Source organism: Papaver somniferum, chromosome 2 (genome assembly GCF_003573695.1).
Source record: "Papaver somniferum cultivar HN1 chromosome 2, ASM357369v1, whole genome shotgun sequence".
NCBI lineage: Eukaryota > Viridiplantae > Streptophyta > Magnoliopsida > Ranunculales > Papaveraceae > Papaver > Papaver somniferum.
The window spans coordinates 79615547-79639503 of NC_039359.1; the positions used below are offsets into that span (position 1 = coordinate 79615547).

Genomic DNA, 23957 nt, shown 5'->3' on the forward strand with positions numbered 1-23957 from the left:
AGACAAAGACCAAGAAGATGAAGACGAGGAGCGGAATACGTTTCTATTGGATGCCGTGAGAGTGGTGTTATCATAATTTGCAACCGGATGTGAAGGTAAGTAAGTAATCTCATCCTCAATAATAATGGTTGATTTCCTTTCTTAGAGATCGTCAGAAAAATGGTTTTTCAAAACGTTAAAAGATGTGGGTTTTTAAAATATTTCGGAAGTTGTCCTTCCCACCATTCAACGTGTTGCAGGATTCTCTCTTCATTCCTACCTTCACACATGTGAGAACCATAAAAATACGTCTTTAGAGTGCAATTTCATAAAACCCTTTTTGGTGAGGTAGAAGTCGAAGCGAAATGCTTATTGATCGCTTCTCAAACACGCGTTCTCTCATTATGGTGTGGTTATTTCTCACTCAAAATTTAAGAATGAGAATATGTTCTTTAGTATTTCTAACTTCTTATTACTAGCAGGCAGAAACTTTATGTCCTCATAGCTCTTTGGATGCTTGGGACGCTGGAACGCTTTGAAGTTGTAAGTTTTAGTTTGATTTTCTCGAGGACTAGCAAAGTCTAAGTGTGGGGGAATTTGATAGGTGTGGAATACACCCTATTTACTATCTATTGTTTATGGTTTCTCTGCTAGTTTTTCTTGTAATTATGTATTTTACCCGTGTTTTGAGTTTTATAGCTACTTTGGAGTCATACGGAGAAAATAAGAAGAAATCATCCTAATTTGAGCAAAAAGGGCAAAAATGTCATTTCAGAGGCGAATACTATCTGGAGTCCAGTCAATGTTAAGGGGAAACTCTCTTTTGGAGGAGTACTCAAGTCAGGCCAGCTGTGGTTAAGGGGTTGCTATTGGGTGGCTGTATCACAGCAGTGGGTGCAAATAGCTGTCCCACTTTTATAACCCTAAAATTGAGTTTCTCTCATTCATTCGTTTTAACATCTGAAATTTGGAAGAAAGGAGAATGAAGAGCAACAACGACAACATTTAAAATCGAGATCGAAATGATGTTCATAATGGATCGAGAAATTGAGAGATTAAAGATGAGATTGAGATGAACCTGTGGTGGTCGAAGAAATGAAGTCTGGGTTCGATTTGATGTTGATTTTCATGGGTTGATGTTTTGAGATATTGAATCAGAGATGGAATTTGAGGGTTTGGTGGTTGAAGTTGATGTTGTCCTATTGAGAGAAGAAGAAGATGAACCTGATGCTGAAGGAGGAGATCTGTGATGAGATTGGGGTTTGCTGTGAAGATCTATTGCCTTATGGAATTGATAAGATGAACTGAAGGTTGGGTTTGATTGTTCTGTTGGTGGAACATGAAATACAGATGGGGTTTGAATTGATTCCGCGAGAAAGAGGATGAAATTCACGGCATAAGCAATGTTGTTGTCGATCTCAGAAAGGGTTCTAGCTGTTTTAAGATCCAGAGAAGATGCCAAAGATTTGTTGTTGCTGTTGTCTGAAATGGTGAGGAGATTATGAGTTTCGATATCTGAGAAGATGGGTTCAATGAAGTACAAGAAATTGAAGACGGTGATGAACCTGCTGCTATTGAATCGAAGATGGGTATGTAGAAGTTGGTTTCCTGTTGCTGTTAGGTGTAGAATTGATGCTGCTAAGAAGAAGAAATCGATGATCTTGAGAGTGAAATTGAAAGGAAGCTCAGGAAGTTAGCAGTGGGTTATAATCAATTTGATGATTTCTATTGAGACTTGGGTCAGTGATGCTGTTGGTGGTGCTATTGATTTGGTCTCGATGAGCTGAGCTGATAAAAGTTGTTGAATTGCAGTTTAACTACAACAACTGGGTTGAATTAATGGTGGCAATTGTGTTGAGTGAACTGCTAAACTAGATGTATGATAGGTGTTTACAGGTTTTGTTATAGGGAAAGAAAGGCCTGAACTTGGCCTGAGAAAGTCCTGAAAATAGACAGTACTCGGCCGAGTTCCGATTCAGGCGAGTCAATTCAGTGATCCAGGTGAGTTAAACAGATAACGGCGCCGTCAGTCGGACCGTTTAAGATGACGGCGACCCAGAAAGACTGTTAGTTTGACTCAGGTAGCCGGCAACAGAACTCAAGTGGCCGACGGTGACTTTTTCGTCCAAATTCCGGTGATCCCGAGAAATTTTCAGACGACCAAAATTACAGATTTTTTTGTGGATTCTTCTCATGGGTGTGAATACTTAGATTTGGAAGTTGGATGGAAACTTGGAAGATTTGGAGAATCAGGCTCAAATTGGGAAAGTGGTGTTATTATGGAATGAGGATTCTTTTTCTACAAGGATTGGAGAGCATTGAAGCCTATAAAAAAAGGAGTTCTCTACACTTCTACACCTCTCTACACAGCACTTGTGTTTTTGCTTGCTTTCAAAATTCTTCTTTTAGTTATTTGTGTGAACTTTAAAAATTCTCCCTTTAATTATTTGTGTGAATTCCAAAAACATGAGTATCTAATTTTCTTATTGATTGAGGATGAATTCCTGGTTCTTAACATGTTTTGAGTTTTTTTTTAAAATCTACTTTGAAGTTTTTCACATGATTATCGTTTGTTTTTACTAATAAGAATGTTTATACATTCATGGTTGATTGATAGATTGTTTAGATGGCCAACTAAATTGATTTGTTAATTGATCTAAAGCTAGTGAAAGTTAGGGGATAAGTAATCGTTTCTTGACTCTTTACATAAGTAGCAAACATCAGACCTTGCGGAGGGATTCTGTGGAGCAATTTTGTGTGGAAACAACGTTAGCAAGTAGACCTTGAGCTAAGAGTCTAACTACTAATATCAACCTAATAAATTCATAAATCTTAATGCATTTAACTAAATTACATCTTGAGTGAACTACTACTAGGTGGTTTGGTGAATAGAATCCGGTAGTCGAGAACTTCGTATCCGGTGATACTAGGGATTTAGGGGTTTAGCACTGAGCTAGATGCTTTACCTACGGTTGGTGATAATTTGTGACTAATAAAAAGTGGAAAAGAACACAACTTGAATCATTGTTTTGCAACGAAGAAGGATTCCTTGATCTAATCTCTCTTATTGGTTTCAACATAAACTATTAATTGCTTTATTTACTTTCTTTTGTTTTTAAAATCTAAAACCAATCCCCCCTTTTTGTGATAACTAAACAACTAAAACCTCTTGCTCCTCGTGCGAACGAACTTGACTACACTATATTACTTGTTAATTAGGTGGAAAAATATTAATTAATTTGTTGTGGTTACGACACGCATCATTGGACTACATGGTACTCTTACCAGGTTTGCATAATATCATTTAAAATCAAAATCCATGGGTTTAAGTGCGCATACCCGTTTGCACACTGCTCCAGGATACGAAAATTCGTTTGCAAACCGTATGCATACTTGACGTCGATATTCGGTAAATTTGTTTTGGCCGTAACTTCCTCGTCCGAACTCGGAATGACCTCATTCTTTTTGCATTCTCTTCCTATTTGAATTCTATTCAAAATTGTGAAGAGAAATCCTAAAGTTGAATGAGTTGAAGTTGGTATTTATCCCGTATCTTGTTTTTGAGTAATTTGCTTCGTTTCGTCGCACTTGTTCTACTTCTGTTGGAGTTGGGTACTTGGATTCTTGGACTAATTATCTTATAAGCTCATTTGTAGCTTTTACAAGAATGATGTTGGTGAGTCACAAAGAAGGAAGTTCAAGAATAGGAGTAGTACGCATTACTATGGGATTCTTGAATGTTCACAATCATTTTATGTGAACTATGGTGCATGGTCGTTAATAACTTTGTATGTTCTTCTTTGTTAAGACAATCTGTTTATACGCCTTTGGTAGATATTCTTGATATAAATCCGGGAGAAAAAGATTGATTCTACCCTCTAAGGACAAATCATCATATATGTGCATTACGAGTTTGTCTTGATGCCTAAGAAACTTCTTATGAGAATTTATTTTTGTTTTTGTTTAAGAAGAATAACTAGAGTTTGGAATATCCATAATTGTGATTACACATAGCTATGTCTAACATTTTCATCTTCATGTTTGTTTTAGGTTTATTGTTTTAAATTCTAAAAGTTGTTTGGAAGATGATTTTTGCACTATTAATCTTTATGGTTTTATATATTGCAAATTGTTATGGGATATGTGTGTTTGCGTCCATGAACTATGATTGTCCCATACCTTGTCAAAAGTTAAGTCTTTCGTATGTCGATATGCATGTATTGATAAAAGAATGAACGAACTTTTGACATTACAAAAGTTTTAAGCCTATTATATGTCATTATGTAAATATTGATGGAAGATAGGATGAACTTTAGTTTATGAGGATTATGTCTATTGTATGTCATTGTGCAAATAGTGATGGAAAATAGAACGAATTCTTGTCTATTCCGCAGTATGGATCTTCCCTGATCCATATTTTATGTATATACTGTGCGGCTCCGTAATTTCTCTTATGTTGAGCATTTCCTATTAAATTAATCATGGGTTTTCTCGTGGTTAATTTAATTGAGTATTTTTGGATTCAGATTCATCTTCGTATGTGATTTGTTGTGTCCAAATAAATCCTTCTTTTCTTGTGAAAGTAAGGTCGCTCTTGTTGTTCTTTAGGGAATGACAATTTATGGGGGAGAGTTCTTAATTGAACTTGCGCTTAATTACCAAATCTTTGTGGAGAGTGCGGCTGTGGAATATCGTAGGGGTTATCTTGTATCTTTATAAACTCCTTGATGAAAGCATTTAGCTTCAGCTATATGATTGCATCTAAAAAGTTGATATGTGCTTTCTTTTGGTCATGAAATGTCTCTATGGAAATTTCATTAGGATCCCACTAGTTTTCGTACCTTTGCCAATTTTATTGAAAAATGGGAAGAATTAATGTGTAGTTCACACTAGAAATACATATGGTTTTCGGATCATTGTGTAAGGGGGAGTGGTTTCCATGTGAGATGGAGTATTGACTAAGGGGAAATGATACATATCACCATAGTATTGTTGTCGAAGTTGTGCTACAACTGAACTTTGATGATGTGTAATAATACTGTGACATTGTATAACAATGATTTAGAATTCTTGTTTTCATATTGTAATGGCTACGGATTTTCAACCACGATGATATTAAACTTACAAACTTTGGGATCATTGGAGTACTTGGAAGTGACGAAGATTTCGAGTAATGTTAAAGAACCAAGAAGATCAAGCATGTGGAAGAGAAGATACAAAAGTTTATTTATCTATTTTTGTATTCCATATGTATTGATAGTTTTGTCACTAAAATTAGAAAAGGAAGAGATTGTTAGAGCACTGCTCGGTCGAACTCGCATGTGTTGCTATCTCAAGCATGTTTGTCAATGTTAGTGATCAAAACTATAAGTCTTGATTTCTAGTCTACTTATAGCTAAGTCTCGGACTAGGATAGAAAGTATAGTGGAGCTCAAGACTCCATGGCGATCATCATACAAATATGAAGAACTACTCAAGGAACTGGTGGAACTTCATCGACTAAAAGGTATGTGGAGACTTGAACTTATCTATCACTCAAAAAGTCTATCTACTCTATCTCCTATCTTGAGACAAAAGTCATTTTGCTATATAAACTTTGATTATTCACATTTGCTATTTCGAGCCGAGTTTATCTCGTTATCTATTTCTCGAAATATGTGTTGGTAAGCTTTCGCTTTGGCCAAGTTTATATTTACTAGTGACGAAAGTCATATTAAGTTTCAATTACTTGAAAATTGCTTTGACGAAAAAATAATGTGTGAACAACAACTATATAACGTACTCTAAGAATGTTTCAATGATTGAAATGAGATTTTAGATTATATAACCATGGTTGGATATAAACACTGTGTGGTAACTCATACGTGTATAAGTCCTTATTCCTTGAAAGAAAGTATGCGTACTTTTCTGCTCAGGAAAACCAGAACTAGAGTCCGCGTACCAAGTCCGCGTACTATCGGAAGTTCTCATCCCGAGAATTTCTGCTGGAGTTTGTGAACTGAAAAAAACTTATTCCGGGTACTTAAGTCCGCGTACCCAGTCCGCGTACCCAGTCCGTGTACTTAAGTTGGTTATTTTCTAAAAACGATTATTCGTGAACTTAAACTTATATAAACTAAGGAATGCAAGTTTTTAAACCGTGGCTATAAAGTTCATGAATCGATTCGAATGAATCAAATCGTTTTTGCTTCGATTGTGTCTTGTATACTTCTATAATATCTAAGCAATTGAACAACTCTATAACTAGTTCATTTGAGTCATTTGAACTAGTTATGGTAAAGAAGAATATGGTTGATATGAAAATGCTCATATGGCTAACCATTTGGTTGACTACTGTTGAACCAACTATATGTACATGTTTGGGTACGGTTACACAAACCTAAATAAACGTGCATTTCATTTGTGTGAAACAAGCTAAGTTTCGATCTAACGGTTGAAAGATATTAGCTTGAATCTAATCAGGTTTTCATCTAACGGTGAATATTGAATGCTTTGTTACTAAGCTAACATTGATTGCAAACCCTGATTTGAAAGACTATATAAAGGAGAACTATAGCAAATGGGAAACCTAATCCTCACACCTCATGTGTGATACTAGTTGTATTAGATATAATCGATTCTACTTTAACCTTAGGTTTCTACCGAGACCCTGTAGGTTAACGACTTGAAGACTACATTGGGATTGTGAAGCCAGACCGATACTAATTTTCTTGTAGTTGTGTGATCTGATCTTGTTGTTTCTATCGTACTAAGTACAATCGTAAGATTGGCTTGATATTGATTTCTCCGATAGGCAAGATATACAAGAAGTCACAAACATCTTCGTCTCATCGTTTGTGATTCCGCAATATCTTCTTTCGCTAGTCGATTAAGATATTTGTGAGGTGATTGATAATTTTAGGCTGTTCTTCGGGAATATAAGTCCGGGTTATCAATTGGTTCCTGTTCACCTTGATATATCAAAAGACGGAACAAAAACTCGTAGGTATTTCTGTGGGAGACAGATTTATCAATTACCATAGACTTTTCTGTGTGATACAGATTTGTTTATTAAAGTCTTCGACTTTGGGTCTTAGAAACTCTTAGTTGTGAGTGAGATTAGCTAAGGGAATCAAGGGCGTAGTCTCCTGTTGGGATCAGAGATGTAAGGAGCGCAACTGTACCTTGGATCAGTGTAAGATTGATTGGGGTTCAACTACAGTCCATACCGAAGTTAGTTTGTAGTAGGCTAGTGTCTGTAACGGCTTAATACAGTGTGTGTTCAATCTGGACTATGTCCCGGGGTTTTTCTGCATTTGCGGTTTCCTCGTTAACAAAACTTCTGGTGTCTGTGTTATTTCTTTTCCGCATTATATTTTGTTATATAATTGAAATATCAAAGTTTGTGCGTTTGAATCGATCAATTGGGAAATCCAACCTTTGGTTGTCGATTTAAATTGATTGATCCTTGAACATTGGTCTTTGGTACCGTTCAAGTGATTTCTCTTGTATTCAATTAGACTCGCAGATTTCTATTTGCTTGAGTAAATATTGAATCGATAAAGAGACATATAACTCTTTGATATACTTTTGTTAAGATTGAGTCTGGCTGTCTAGTTGATTCTCTTAAAAGTATATTGGGGTTAGTCCATACAGATTGCAAAGCGAAATATTGGGTGAGGTTGTTAGACCCCCCACTTTTTCAATTGTGTCTTGTATACTTCTATGAGAATATAAATAATTGAATAACTCTATGAGTAACACAATAAGATTCATTTAATAATCAATTGATATAGAAGTGTTAAGATGAACATGGTTAATACAAAAGTATTCATACGACTAACTTCGGTTATATATTATTGAGCCAACTCAATATACACGTTTAGGTACGGTTACCATATCTAAATGAAGGTATATTTCATTTGTGTGTAACAAGATAAGACCATCTAACGGTGGAAAGAAATTAGCTTGAATCTTGAATCAGGTTTCATCTAATGGTTAATATTGATTTCTTTGTTCCAAAGTTATCAAACCCTTATTTGAAGACTATATAAGGGAGAACTCTAGCAACTGGGAAACCTAAATCCTCACACCTCCTGTGTGATACTAGTTACGACTAGAGTCGATTCTCCTTTAACCTAGGTTTTTCCTAAAACCATTATAGGTTAACGACTTAAGACTTCATTAAGATTCTAAAGCCAGACCCAACTATTTTCTTTATTGTAGTTGTGTGTTTTGATCTTACTTGTTCTATCGTATTGAGTACTATCTTCTCTAAGATTTGATCGAGATTTATCTCCGATAGGTAAGATATAAAAAGTAATCACAAATCTCTTCGTCTTATTCTTTGTGATTCCACAATAACTTGTTCTATTACCATATAGTTAAGGTATTGTGAGGTGATTGATATTTCTAGGCTGTTCTTCGGGAATATAAGACCAGATTATTAATTGGTTCATGTTCACCTTGATTTATCAAAAGACGAAACAAACTTCGTAAGTATTTCAGTGGGAGATTGATTTATCTATTAAAATAGACTTTTATGTGGGGGACAGATTTGTTTATCAAGTCTTCGACTTTAGGTCGTAGCAACTCTTAGTTGTGGGTGAGATCAGCTAAGGGAATCAAGTGCGTAGAGTCCTTCTAGGATTCAGAGACGTAAAGAACGTGATTGTACCTTAAACATTGTGAGATTGGTTAGGGCTCAACTACATTCCAGTCCGAAGTTAACTTGTGGTAGGCTAGTGTTTGTAACGGCTTAATAAAGTATGGTGTTCAAATATGGACTAGGTCTCAAGGTTTTTCTGCATTTGTGGTTTCCTCGTTAACAAAACTTCTGGTGTCTGTGTTATTTATTTTCCACATTATATTTTCTATATAATTCAAATATCACAGGTTGTGCGTAGTTCAATCAAGTGGTAAATCCAACCTTTGATTGTTGATTGAAATTGATTGACACTTGAACATTGGTCTTTGGTATTCAAGTTATTTCTCATAATAATCAGGCTCGCGGATTTCAATTTGTTTGATTTGTTGTTACATTGAGAAACAAATACATACATCTTGGATATATTTTCTTGATTGAGTCTGACTGTCTAGATGTTCTCTTGGAATTATATTGGAATTAGTCCATACAGATTGCCTAAACAAAATATTGGGTGCGGTCGTTAGACCCAGCCTTTTCAATTCTCATCATGCACTCTCTTAAGATTAATATATTGTCAGGTTATTTATCAAGTCCATTTTTTAAAGGGTTACCTTAATTCTTTAATTATGTGCATGCTATTACTGAAAGTGTTTTTTGTTATATAACTTTTGACTTATAAGTTTATGGTAAAATGTCGTTAATGTGTATAATTGAGATATTTCTGAAATAAATCTCCTAAAAATGACATAATGCAGTGAGATGGACTAAAACACATATTCCAATAAATAAACATAAACATGTGAGGATTAGTAGTGTGAGCCAAAGACAACAAAAATTTGGATTGATTTTACTTTGACTAATAATATGTAAGTTTCATGATTTAATTAAATTTCCTAATCATGACAATTTTCAAACCTTAACCGACCTAATCAGATTTGTTTATATACATATACATCTCCAACATCTTACTTAACTATTAAAAAACTGAAAAAGTTTTACTTTTAGTCTCTGATCGACGTGCAACGCACTGCGCGTGTAGTCTACTCTAAATATTAGAGAAAGATATTTATCCATTCGTCGATTTATTATTATTCTACCTTGAGTTGAGCATCTTCTCTGGTGTCTCTTATCGGCTTCATATCTCCGACTCTAACTGATCTCCAATTACGATTAAGGCATGTTTCTTCTAACTTAATGAGGGTTCACTCCATAGATTCTTTTACAGATTTGTAGACATTTAAAAAGAGTCAGGAAAATTAATAATTTTTTGAGAGTTATACATAATTTGGCAAAAATTTGAGGATTTATGCAACGTTATCTAATGTCTTACAAAGATTTGTAGAATCCCGAAGAGTTGTAAAAACAAATTTTATATAGAAATCTGCATGAGAATACAAATATGTAATTTATCATAGCTTATTATTATACTAGCTTCAACTAATTAGAAAAATAAGTTATTGTGTATATACATCATCCTTATTTAGTTTAACAAACAATAAAAATTAAAAACATATATATTTACACTTGGGGTGGGATCCGTTGACATGGTTATAATGACATAATCTTGACATTTTAGCGCCATTTTTTCTACCAAACCCAACCGACAATGAATTTGAAGATAAATTTTTTATGACATGTTCTTCTTATAAGCCTATACACTCCCACAAAAAATGAGAGCATTCTAGGATGTGTAAGACCATCATCTATCATTTTGAATATCAATCGTTGAAGATTAACGGTTGAAATTAAAATTTGTGGATGGTGAAATTTCGTATTTCGGAATACTCTCATTTTTGGTAGGAATGTAGAGATTTATAAGAGGAACATGTCACCGAAATCTTAGCTTCAAATTCATTGCTGGTTGAGTTTGGTAGAAACAATGGCGCTAAAATGTCAAGATTATGTCATTATGACCATGTCAACGGATCTTTTCCCTCCTTCACACATTAACACATAATAATTAAAATAAAAAGATGTTTGAAATATATTTTTAATAATATTAGGTATTATTACTAATCATACCACGGAGTAATATATGTGCATTTATCACCTGGGTTTTATAGACTATATATTTATGAAATAAAATAAAATATGATAAAAAATATTTTATAAAGCTTTTGGAAGTCTTCCAAAATCTTACATATTTTGCAAGACTTTAATCAAGGAAAATATATACACAAAGTCACTCAAAGTTTTGAAAATAGGTAAGTATACAAAGTCATTGAATTATAAAGTTTTTAACAAGTAATACAAACTTTAGAAGACATTTTTACAATCTACAACCAGTAACAAAAACTTTGAAAGAGATTTTAAAATTATACATCCAACAACACAATACTTTATAAATCCGTTAAAGTCTTTAGAAATCACTAAAAGTATTTTTTGAGTAAACCCTCGTAAATCCAATTTCCTTATTATACTTTAGAAAAAAATTTACTACATGTTTTCGATGTATACCGTCTGTTGAAAAAGGGGATTTTTTGGGTAAAAAAAGTAAACCCTAGTGTGTTTCAGGTTTGCTTTTGTCTGGATTTCTATTCTGCTATAACGATAATTAGCTTTTCTTGTTTCAAATTGTATTGTCTGGTATAGATAATATATCTTAACAAAATTTGATTGATTAGATTAATATAAATCCAACCATAGAGATTCAATTCACACCAAGGTTCTGTTAATATTTATCTTTTTATTTCAATTAGGGACCTTAAATATTATTTATGTAAATAAAGTGTCAGGAACCCATCTTTTTAACAGTAATATTCAGTTTTTAAAGTAATGATCGGAACTCTAATGATATTTTGCCTACTTGTTATTTTCAGTGAAACATGGAAGAAGGTCGTCTCAGTCATCCCCGTAAGTCCTGGTAATGATTGGATGTTTATCCTCTTAAATCTTTATTTCAATTCGGTTACAAACAAAAAAAAAATTATTCCAGGCAGTGATACATATTATATATTTTTCCTTGTTTGTAGGTGCGATGATTGAGTTTCGGTTTAAAAATTAAATTGTCTGTCCTGGTTGCAAGTTCAATAGAGTATTTACTCCTGTCGAGACACCAGCAAAAAGAAGTTTTACAGAGAAAAAAAGTTTTACTTTACACGCTACTCATTAATGATCTAACTCCCAAGAATGAGATATTATCTTATACAAGAGATTAAGAGATTGGGTACCTCTATTTCACTGTTGAAAATTTTAGAATAAAAACTTGATACACTAGATAATATCTTTGGAGATATACGAGAATCTCCTGTAGTGTTGAAGCAAGACTTACCAAAAGTTTTAACTCTTATTGATTGTTTCTTGCTTGCTTAATGCTTGGTTACAAACTGGATACAACATGCCTATTTATAGGCTTAGAGTTACTGACCTTCAAACAACCTAGGTTTATATAGAGACTTCTTATAATCTCTTAATATTAAATTATCTTTTCCTATTACAACCAACTTCAGCTAGACTTTCTCTAGATTTTTGTTACAACAGATATTACAAGACTTTGCCAGATTTATTTGATCTTGCTAACTTAACTGGTTGTGTAACTCTATCTTGTTCTAGAGTATTTTGACTTGAGATGTTGGAAAACTTAGCTATATTTTTTTAAACTTATCTAGCCAATTACAAATTATTGTTCCAACGATCGCAGTTAAGGTTCCAACATTCACATTTTCTAATATATTGCATCTATTTTGTGTTTGTCAGTGACACTGATGAGATGGAGGGTGGTGGAAGTAGTAGTGGTTGTACTCAAGTTCATCATCTTGGTGATTTTAGCCGTCCTCATGATTTTCCTTCTGGTTTCTCTTCTCCCTTCCTTGAGCAACCTAGGTATTATCAAAATCTTGAGTCATTTAAATTTATAAAATATAAGGATGGGTATGTTAAGGAGGTTGATATATGGAATAAAGATGAAGAATCTGAAGATACTGATGATGATGCTGAGACCATAGCTGCACCTATAACTACTTCAAGAGTAATTATTGTAGAGATCATGCGTTAAATACGACTTGCTACATCGACTTTAGTTTCAGTGCTCATTTTCCAACGATTCGTTTTCATCATCATCCAACTATTCATGTCTTTGCTGATTGTAATATAACGACTTGACAACCCTGCAGAATCACGAAATTTTGGATTCCGGTTCTCCATACAAAATTGATTAAAAAGTTATTAATGAACATCGTTGATGATCAAGTTTAAAACTAATATAACTTCTAGCAGAATCCTCTTCCAAACTAAACTTAGTACCGCAAACTCATGTTGAAACATTGTATGCTGAACCTGCCATTTTTTGTTTATTTTTGGAGAGGCTCATAGAGAAGCTTTAATGGTTAATTAAGCGAAAAAGTTTGAGAAAAGAAGATATTTGGAGGTTATGAGCGCAAGATATGTGATTTCAAAACGAGGGAAAATGGTAATATACATATGATGGGCACATATGGTCTTTGGATAAACTAGTTGTAGCTCGCTTCAAACTTAGTCAGGATGCTCATGGGTAATATACTTTACATATAATTTTGAAGGTTTTTTTTTAATAGGAAAGAAGATACATTAACAACTTAAATTTTGAAAATACATAAGAGGAGTATTTTATGAGATCTCCAAACTCTTGAATGGAGACTCGATCCGCTAACCCCCTACTTGAAAGTCAGGCTCCTGGCCAACCGGACTAACTCCTGATGGTTATAATTTTGAAGGTATAGTAGTTTAAGTTAACTCTATCTTTACGTATTTTTAAACATGTCATTACCTAAAAAAAATTAATAAAAAACTAAAAAAGTCATATCTTTCAAAATATAAATAGGGTCTTGTAAAACTTATATTCGGGATGCGTTTTCAAAAATCTGCATAATAAGTATAACTATAATATTAATTTTATATTACTCAGCAAAATAAAAGAATTCAAAATTTGTGTTGTTTAAAGATTACAAAATGCAAGCATATTTGCATAGCACAATTGTTCTTACTAGTAGTTATATAAAAATGTTAATCTTTTTCCTTCAATAAGCAGACCCGGAGAGGGACAATATTATTGATCAAAGAAAAGAACACCAAAACATTAACTCCGAAAAACAAAGAAGAAAATGAAAGCTTTTAACAAAACCTATAAGCGGATAAAACATCTTTAAAGGATAGGCTTTGCCTTCCTTAAAAATGTGAGAGTATCGAGATTCGAAACTGAATTTTCTTTGGAAAAACTGGGCAATTCTCGCAGTGAACTCTGAAATGCAACTAAAAGTTTATTTGAAAGAACGAGAATTACAAAAGCTAGGAAATTCTCTAAGTGAACACTGAAATTCCACTAAAAGATAATTTGAAAGAACAAGAATTACATATATCGGATCGCATTCGAACTAAATGTGTGCATGTTACAAGCCTTTGCAATTGGTGCAGAAATTTTTATTATAAAATAAAAGAAACTTGTGAAAATAAAACTTTTAAATATTCTGCATATTATTTCACTTATAGGAACCGGCCTTTTATAGGCTTACATGATTGGAAACCCTAAAATTCAAATGTAACTCTTAAACTAACCGTAACGTCGAATTCCTAATCTTTTGGAACCAAAAGAAACAAATTTAAACAGATTAATAAAAAAAGTGAATAAACTCCTAAAGACTATGACACTTAACCTAATCTAACCAAATTCAAATTCAAATAATTAAAACTAACTCAAAACATAGTCCAACCAAATCTTATATTTGAATTATAATCCCAACATCCTCCCGTAATTCAAATATCCATCTTAAAATATCGATTATCTTCTCATCATAACCGTACATCATCATAATATAATCATCTTCATCATCAACATTAAATAATCATCATTAAAATAAGATCAACTCTTCTTCATCATCCGATGCTCCTATACAGGAATTTGCATGCTCCTCTTTTGGTTTGTCACGATAGTATTTTTCAATATGCCCAAAAATTTTACAGTGGTAGCATTGCAGTGGCTTTTTATCTTTGAAGTAACAAACATCAGTAGTATGGTTTGTCCTTTTGCATATTGAACATGATTGACAAGAAGAATTTTTACCCTTTTATTTAGACATAAGAATTTTCTTCATATGATTCCAATTTCAGTAACCTGTTCAACCTTTGCTCATGTGCTTGAAGAGACCAATTAGTTCATTCAAAGAATATGTTGACAAATCTTTGGATTCTTCAATAACAACTACTACATGCTTAAATTTAGAGGAAAGAGAACGTAATACCTTTTCAACAATTTTTTGATCAGAGAGTTCTTCAACATAAGACCTGATTGCATTCACCTTTTTTGTGACTTTGTCGAAAAAATTCTGCACTGATTCATTGTTTCCCATGGTAAAAGTTTCAAACTCACGACGAAGAGTTTGCAGTTTCACGGTAATCACCTTATTAGTACCTTCACATTTTCCTTGGAACACAGTCCAGGCTTCTTTTGTTGTTCTGCAGTTAGAAATATTTGGAAAAATTGAGTCATCCAAACCCTCTTGTATGAATGGCAAAGCTTTTGCGTATCTTATGAAATAAAGGAAACTTGTGAAAATAAAACTCTTAAATATTCTCCATATTATTTCACTTATAGGAACCGGCCTTTTATAGGCTTACATGATTTAAAACCCTAAAATTCAAATGTAACTCTTAAACTAACTGTAATATCCAACTCCTAATCTTTTGGAACCAAATGAAACAGATTAAACAGATTAATAAAAAAAACGTGAATAAACTCCTAAAGACTAGGACATTTAACCAAATTCAAATTCAAATAATTAAAACTAACTGTAATATCGAACTCCTAATCTTTTGGAACCAAATGAAACAAATTACACAGACTAATAAAAAAACGTGAATAAACTCCATAAGACTAAGACACTTTACCAAATTCGAATTCAAATTCAAATAATTAAAACTAACTGTAATATTCAACTCCTAATCTTTTGGAACCAAATGAAACAAAGTAAACGGATTAATTAAAAAAAGTGAATAAACTCCTAAAGACTAGGACACTTAACCAAATTCAAATTCAAATAATTAAAACTAACTCAAAACATAATCTAACCAAATCTTATATTTGAATTATAATTCTAACAATTCGAATTGCTTGAATTTCCCCAAAAACTCAGCCAAGATGGAAATTTCAAATAAATCTTAATGGTTTTTTTTTTTAAAAAAAATAGGAAAGATGAATTTCATTAAAATTAAATTTCTTGAACACATAGTTTCTCTTTAATAAGAGAGTCAAGCCACATAGGAGCTTCATTGGACCAACAAGAGCTAGATGCCATACTAATTGCATCTTTTGCTAACAAATCTGCAACACAATTTGTTCCTCTTGGTACATACCTAATCACCCAATTATTGAAAACTTTTAATAATTCATTACAATCTCTGATTATTGTATTATTTTTCCATCTAATTGATCCTAAACTTCCAGTCAGTGCATTGATTACATTGACACAATCTCCTTCCAGATGAACCTTAGTCAGTCCAGCTCTTTTTGCTATTTGAATTGCTTCAAGTAGAGCCAATGCTTCTGCCTGCTCTGCATCTTCTGCTACTGCTGGGATGCACCAAGCCCCTTTGAAGATACCTGCATCATTAATCATAATTAGTCCAGAACCCATACATTTACTTTCCTTGCAGAAAGAAGCATCAAAATTAATTTTAGTAAATCCTTCAGCTGGAACAGTCCACTGAATTGCTCTTTTGTCACTGTGAACTTGATTTTTTTGAGCTTTCTCCTTAACCAAGTGCTCATTCCACTCAAGAATAGATTTCTTGATTTGTTGGACTGTATCATTTATCTGAAACTGGAGATTATCAAATACAACATCACACCTCATTTTCCAAATATGCCATAGCACATGAACAAAGCAAACCGGATTGTTTTGAACAGTAGAAATATTATTACCATTATTATTTGTAAACCAACTACTTATCCAATCAATCATTCCCTGACCTACAAGGGTGTTGAGATTAGTAATATCCTTACCCTCACAAACTTTCTTTGTCACGAGACAATCTAAGAACAAATGGTTCATAGATTCAACTTTCATGTGGCAGAGAGGACACATATTATCAACAGAATGCATATGCCTAGTAATTCTTTCCCTAACTGGCAAACACTTATGCACACATTTTCAAAGAAAATGTAGAATCCTTTGAGGAATGTTCAGTTTCCAAAACATCTTCTAAGGAAAAAAATTGGGAGGAGCATCTGAAGAAGAGTTAGTATTGATAGTATCATCAATAACCCTATAAGAAGTTTTCGCAGAGAAAATTCCATTTTCTGCTGGTTTACAAATCAATTTATCTTCCCCACTTAGAGGTATCCTGATTTTGCATATCTCAGTAACAATATTATTGTCAAAAAGAAGTTTCAACAAATCAGTGTTCCATTTGCTACTATTAGGTATCATTAATTGATCCACAGTCACTATATTACTAGACATAAACCTAGAGGGGAGAGTACCTGAAATAGTTGGAACCCAAATGTCCTTCCATTTGGAAATATTCTTTCCATTACCAACCTCGCAGCAGTAATTCTTTTTAATAATTTCAAGGCCTCTACAAATACCCTTCCAAACCCAGCTACCTTCAGCATTACCAGCATGGAGAGGATTGTTATTTGGGTAATATTTGGAGCTCAAAATTTTTACCCATTCAGCATCTTTTTCAGTAAGCATTCTCCATGCTAGTTTAGTAAGAAGAGCATTGTTTAAATCAGCAGTCTTCTTGATGTTAAGACCCCCTAAAGCTTTTGGTTTAGCTACAACATCCCACTTTTTAGGAAAAAAACCTTTACCCTCATGATTTTTGTTCCACCAAAAGTTCCTTTGGATTCTATCTAACTTATATGTGAGTTTCTTGGGCATGGGAAAAACAACTAATTGATGAGAAGCTAAAGTACCTAGCACAGATTGAACCATAACAATTCTAGTTGGTTGATTCATGTTCTTACCCTTCCAAGTGGCTAGTCTATCCTTAAACTTATCAGGTAGGTGTCAAAAAGTTTCCATTTTATTTTTTTGGATAAGAATGGGGACTCCTAGGTATTTATCCTTGAGACCAAGGGTTTTGATGTTAATAATACTACTTATTTGTCTTTTAATACAGCCATCCATCCTAGAAGAGAAAGCCATACCTGATTTTTCATAATTAATGGATTGTCCACTGAACTTACTGAAACTCCTTATAATATTGTCCAAATGCTTGGCACCTTGAATGGTTTCTTTTGCAAAGATGAGACAATCATCTGCAAAAAAAATAAGTGACTTATAAAGGGACTATATTTAGTAACCTTTATACCCTGAATCAAATTATCATTCTCAGCTTTAAAAAGTAATCTAGACAGACAGTCCATAACTATGATAAAAAAGATAGAGGGACAAGGGGTATCCCTGTCTGAGACCCCTTGTAGGGTAGAAAACCTCACCTATAGAACCATTAAGAAGAACAGAAGCAGACACAGTAGAAATACATTCCATAATCATAGTACACCAGTCATCATGAAAGCCAAGTTTTTTAAGAATAACAATCAAAAATTTTCACTCAATTCTGTCAAAAGCTTTTGACATATCTAATTTAACATCCATACGACCTTTAGTAGCTTTACATTTCCTCATAGTATGCACTAACTCATGAGCAATAACTATATTGTCAGTTATTTACCTAGAAGTGAGAAATGCAGCTTGGTAGGGACTTATAAATTTATCCATCACTTTCTTAAGTCTACTAGCTAGTAACTTACTGATAAGTTTATAAGCTACATTGCTTAAACTAATCGGCCTAAAATCCCGTGGAAGCTTAAGGGTATTAGTTTTAGGAATTAGACTAATGAAACTATGATTGAGCTGTTTTAGCAGATGTTTAGAATGGAAAAAGGCTTGCACCTTCTTAACAGTGTCCTCACCCACAACAGATCACATTTTTTAATAAAAACCAGGGGGTACCCATCTGGTCCAGGAGTTTTCCAAGGATGCATTTGAAACAAAATATCTCTAACCTCATCACTAGTTGGAATTTTAATAAGCATGTCATTATCATCTTGAGTAATACAGGGAAAGATATCACAAAGAAAAGCATCACAATCTGGGGGATTAGTAGTACTGCTAATATTAGAAAAATGTGTCCTAACTTCATTAGCAATGCACTTCCTATCAGTAATTCAAATACCATTATTAGATTGTAGAGAGTCAATCTGAGTTCTTCTTTTCCTATATTTAACCTTATCATGCAAGCATTTAGTGTTCCTATCATCAAATTTGATAACATTTTCCTTAGCTCTTTGCAGGTAGTAATCATGTTTGACTTGGTACCAATAATCCAATTTAGCTTCAAGCTCTTTAAGCCTACTACTATTCTCCCTATTTGTACTAGATTGTGTCAAGTTGCTTATTTCAAACTGAACATCTCTAATTTGAGTTTGGAAGATACCAAATTTGTTATGATTCCAGTCACTTAGAACATGCTTGACATTTTTAAGAGATCTAGTAAGCTTAAAGGCATAAGAACCATTTTCATGAGAGTTCCAATTATTTTTGATAAGTTGAGCACAAGTATTATCTGACATCCAACATTTGTTAAACCTATAAGGTTTACTAGTGCCATTATTTTTCTTATCACACACCAGCAAAATAGGGCAATGATCACTAGCATGAGGAATTAGGTGATAAACAACACAATTGGGAAAAGAATGCAGCCAACTACCATTACAGAGAGCCCTATCCAGTCTTTCAAGAATCAAATTAAAATTACTCCTCTTATTGGACCAAGTATAAGGATTACCTATGAAAGGGACATCACTAGGATTGAGATTGTCCAAATCATCATTCACAAAATCTAAATTAGCTTGACTAGGGATATTACCTCCAAGCTTATCATCTTTATGAGTTATAAAATTAATATCTCTAACAATGATCCAAGGACAGTGATAAAAATTTGCTAGCCTATAAAGAAAAACCCAATATTCAGTAATATCCCCATCATTCAAGGCACCATACATAAGGATGACTAAAGATTTATCACTCCTAGCATCTACCTGCATATAACAGACAATAAAATTGCTAGTTGCATCTATAATATCTAAAGTAATTCCATCCTTCCACAAGAGAAAAAGGCCACCAGCAACTCCTAAAGGATTAACAAAGTAGTAGTTCCTATAGCCTAATTTTTGAGTATACTTAATCATTTTCTTTTCTTTATTTTTAGTCTCAGCTAGGAAAATCAAATCAGGATCATTAGAATTAACTAAATCACTGAGATGAAATATAGTGTACTTGTTGCCAAAACCTTGGACATTCCAGGACAGCACCTTCATTTTGTTACTGTTCACAATATAGATGGTGAACAGATGCCGATTATCACCTTGAGAATTAATGATAAATTCGACTAATTTATCAGTTAAATCAGAACGAGCTTCAATCAAAACAAATACTAAACAATTGAAGAGAGTTATCTAAATTAAACTTGAGCTTTACTCTAATTGTAAAATTAGGGTTGAAGATATAAACCTGAGGGAGATTTACAGGATTCCCATAGCTTAATAGTTGAATCGGCCTTAAAATTGAGATTTGAAGTAGGAACAACTAGTTGGCCTAAACAACAGTGTTGAACTAAATCCTAATCTTGATCTTGGAATATCGAACTGTAAAAGATTTTCTTCCAACTGAAGCCCACCAATAACAATCGAAGTCCTCGGATTTAAACCTCCATCAACAAATCCCAAACAAGTAACTTCATCATTAATACGTATCACAGTATTTCTCGGTCCAAAGAACCCAAAACTTGTATTGTTCGGCAAGACCAGATCGATTCTTGGCACAAGAACTCCTATTCTCGGATTAATCTTTATCAACGTCGATGAATTAAAACAGACATTAAAAGGCGCCACTGGAGGAACCGTGGCCATATTCACTTCTTTAGACTTTTTAATATATAGACTAGTAAAGGCCTTGAATATAGATGTCTCCATGGTAGTGTAAGGAACTAGAGTGCTGATTTTTGTTCCTCCAATCCCATTTTTCTTGTTAATGGATAGTAATGCTTCATTTATCACGACTCTTTCGCCCTCTACCTCGATCCCTTTTACAGCTATAAAATAATCAGTGGAAAATTCACCTGCAGCAGAATAGCCAGTCGTGCTTATCGGGTTAGTGAAAAGTGGTGTGTAAGAGAGAGGTGTCGAGATGTCGATTCCTGTAACAAAATCCCCAATGAAAGGCCCATAGTCGAATCCTGGTTGCATCATGTAAGGTCCATCGCCGAAGAATATCACACCACGGCCGGCTGATAAACACATTGCAAATTTCCGAGGGAATCGAAATGCAGCTGAAAACTGTGAAGCCAAGGAAAGTCTTGAACGTCCAAGCCCAACCATACCTTCGGCACCCAGAGCAAGGCCTTCTAAGACATTAGTAGTTGTTTCGCAACCGAATGCGAATTGACGAACCGTAACATCTGAGATCGTGATTGACCCATTGGTCGATTGTAGAGTCACAGCGTCTGAAGACAGCTCCCCGTTACTGGTTGATCCAGTAATCGGGTTAGTTGTGTAGATACTGCATGCTTCGTTATGACACCATCAGTGGCGGAACTGGAAATATAACCTAGGGGTAGCTTTGGGCTTTTAGGGGTGGCTTAAACCTAGTACGTGGGCTTAATTTTAACAGCCCAACTAAAATAGGTAGTGGAAAACAAGGTGTTTTGGGCTCTCAGGGGTGGCTTAAGCCAGCCCTTGTCTGGCTGTAGTTCCGCCCCTGGACACCATGACTCACGAGGTGCAGTGTCGGCGGCACACACTACACATTTGCTGCATTTGCTGGCTAGTGAGCATTGGGGCGAGTCACAAAAAACTGGTCGGTATGTTGATGATATATAGCTTTGGTTGCAATGGACCCAGGTGAATTTACCACCTAAATCAACAACAAGCTTTACAGCTAGTTGAGGTGTTCTTTGGTTAATTTGGATCACATATTGGAGAGTTGCTGGATCTTTGTAAATAGGAAGCACGAGTGCATGTGGTCGAGATGATGAAGAAGGTTGAGCATTAGAGAGTGATAGAAATAAGAAGAAGATAAGTAAACCACGATGTTCAGTAAAGAAAAATGGGGATTGCGTTGTCGATGAAGAAGATGAAGCAGCCATAGGAATTGATTGGAAGATTTGGATATGATGTTAGGGTTGTACTACTAGGAGTATATTAATAGTAATGACGCAGTGTATATCTCTATGAGGTCAAACTAAACCAAAAAGGCTAGTTGGAACTTTTTTTAAGTGTAGGCTGAGTACAATATTGTATCTAGGCTAGCTGTTTCAATTGCTTTGAAGCTTGAGTTATTGATCTGAAAAATAAAAAAACACCCACCTGCGGAAACCATCAAAAAAGGGAAATTTGGGTTTCAAGTTCTGTGAGCACAAGCATGAGTTCGGGGAACTAGGCATGTGCTTGCATGTTTACGACCTAACATATTGCGCTAAGCTTTTACGGCTATCAATATTTATCATTTTTTATTAACCGTCAAAAAATAAACAATATAAAAAAACCATGTGTACTAGAATGGAAATGTTGAATACTTGAATCCTTGGAAACTGAATACGGTTCAATATTTATAATGGGATGAAGGATCCACGAAAAGCATCCGAGCATGCGCGCACCAAAACAGGCTAATAGGAGATATAACTCTCCTGAAGGTCAACTATTTGTCATGTACGATAAACATAAATGTGTACTATATGTTTTTGGGTAAAACTGCATCTCCCAAAACAGAATTTAAAACATTCATCACTTTACTCTTTTAGTTAAAGGAACAAAAAGGGTTTTTATCAATTGGAAAGGGAGACAACAGCATGTACTTTGATGGGCAGGGACTTTGTCGTAACCATAATGCTTTGTTGTTACCAAAATTTTTCATAATATATAATCGATGAGCTACTGAAAACAGGCCCTAATGTGTTACATAAACTTTTACTTAAGCGCCTAGAAAGCATAGGAAACGAATGATAGACCCTTTCGTTAATCGGCATTCTTCTTCAAGATAAAAAATGTCTTATTACATTGATATGCTTCGCGCAGCGCCAAGTTGCGACTTCTTTCTTCTTCTGCAAATCCTCGTTGTGAGTTTCTTATCTGGGGAGACTTGCCGACTGCATGGGGCCGGCTTGTCTAACCAACTGGAAATAACTCTCAAGTTTTTTCCTTAATGCTGCATGTTCTTTCTTCACTTGTTGAAATGTCCTTATGCATCTGTATCATAAAGAAAATTTAGTTTTGAAATTTTGTAAGAAATATTGAAATTTAAAAAATATTTGCAGCTAGCTGAATGGTGAAGTGATCAAAGTAAGCACGAGAAATTACCCTTCTCCATTTCCTATCCTGCAATATTCCTTGAACTGTGTGCATTCATTCTTTACTTTTTTAGCTCCAATGCTGCAATTTACTAATTCATGTTTATTCATTCGCTTATCGGCTTATGTTCATCACAGGATTGTAGTAAAATAGAGTAGCTAAATAAGTTAACTACTTGTAATTATAATTATTGTTTGCATACCTTGAACTACTACCCTTGAACTGGTGCATGAAATTATCCAACTTATTGAAATCTTGGGGGTTGTTATTTCTATTATGGGGGAAAAAAAGGATCGGATATTAGTAACATGTAAAAAGTAATTAAGATTGGAATCCAAAGAAAATGAAGCAACTTATTTTGTAAGTTAAGAATGACTTACAGAGCTTGTTCAATATTAAGAATCAGTCTAGCTGAATCCTTGAAGAACAAAGTCACGACTTCTTCGACAAAATTAGGATTTGCGTCATCTTGCAATTCCTCTAGCTGCATGAATTGCTCGTCGAGGAATCCCTATAATTTAAAAGTAGATTCTTATATCATTACACATGATGCATTCATGAATGCGTTTTCATATATTAAGCGTACATTCTTGCATATATTAGTTCATAGTTGGTCACCCATTCCTAGCTTATTGATCACTAGAAGTATTCCTAATTCATTTTAAAGTTATAGAACCATAATGCGTGCTTTATCATTGACATCTGATCATACTATATTGAATTAGATAGAATTAAGCTTAAGAAAGACACAAACCTGCTTGAAGAGATTTTCTCTCATGCAAGAAATCTGGCTATGCAATTGTCTGCTTCCCATTTTTAGTTGAACAAACTATAGAGAACTTTTCAAAGAGACTGCAGCCTCAATATAACCTAGAAATGTACTTCTAGTAGCTAGTAGAAGCTATATCAAAGACTGAATGCTTGAGAGAGTTAATATGATACAGAAGTGATGATGTGAAAAACTGAAGCTCAAAGAAGAGTATATATAGAGAATGGTGAAAGGGAACATACGTTGGATACTATTGC

General features: G+C 34.1%; 1 protein-coding gene and 1 long non-coding RNA gene across 2 annotated transcripts; both read right to left on the reverse strand.

Moving 5' to 3' along the window:
• Window positions 1-15759: 15759 nt before the first annotated feature.
• Window positions 15760-20808, reverse strand: LOC113348150. The gene is made up of 2 exons (XR_003359508.1): window positions 20098-20808; window positions 15760-16175 (listed from the first exon to the last, which is right to left on the reverse strand). It is a non-coding gene; the product is annotated as an uncharacterized LOC113348150 (long non-coding RNA).
• Window positions 20809-22390: 1582 nt separating this feature from the next.
• On the reverse strand, window positions 22391-23894 carry LOC113353612 (histidine-containing phosphotransfer protein 4-like). Its single transcript, XM_026597153.1, has 5 exons — window positions 23686-23894; window positions 23312-23442; window positions 23134-23202; window positions 22941-23012; window positions 22391-22829 (listed from the first exon to the last, which is right to left on the reverse strand). Exons 1-5 carry the CDS (start codon window positions 23743-23745, stop codon window positions 22709-22711), a joined length of 453 nt encoding a protein of 150 aa, XP_026452938.1. The 5' UTR covers window positions 23746-23894; the 3' UTR covers window positions 22391-22708.
• Between the last annotated feature and the right edge of the window lie 63 nt (window positions 23895-23957).

What these genes read in the sequence shown, in the direction of transcription:
- LOC113353612 (XM_026597153.1), bottom strand. Translation starts at nt 23,745, where the DNA reads ATGGGAAGCAGACAATTGCATAGCCAGATTTCTTGCATGAGAGAAAAT. An exon ending in CTTAATATTGAACAAGCTCT is followed by an intron (nt 23,203 to 23,311) that starts GTAAGTCATTCT and finishes CCCCCATAATAG; the next exon opens with AAATAACAACCCCCAAGATT. An exon ending in TTCAAGGGTAGTAGTTCAAG is followed by an intron (nt 23,013 to 23,133) that starts GTATGCAAACAA and finishes AGTAAATTGCAG; the next exon opens with CATTGGAGCTAAAAAAGTAA.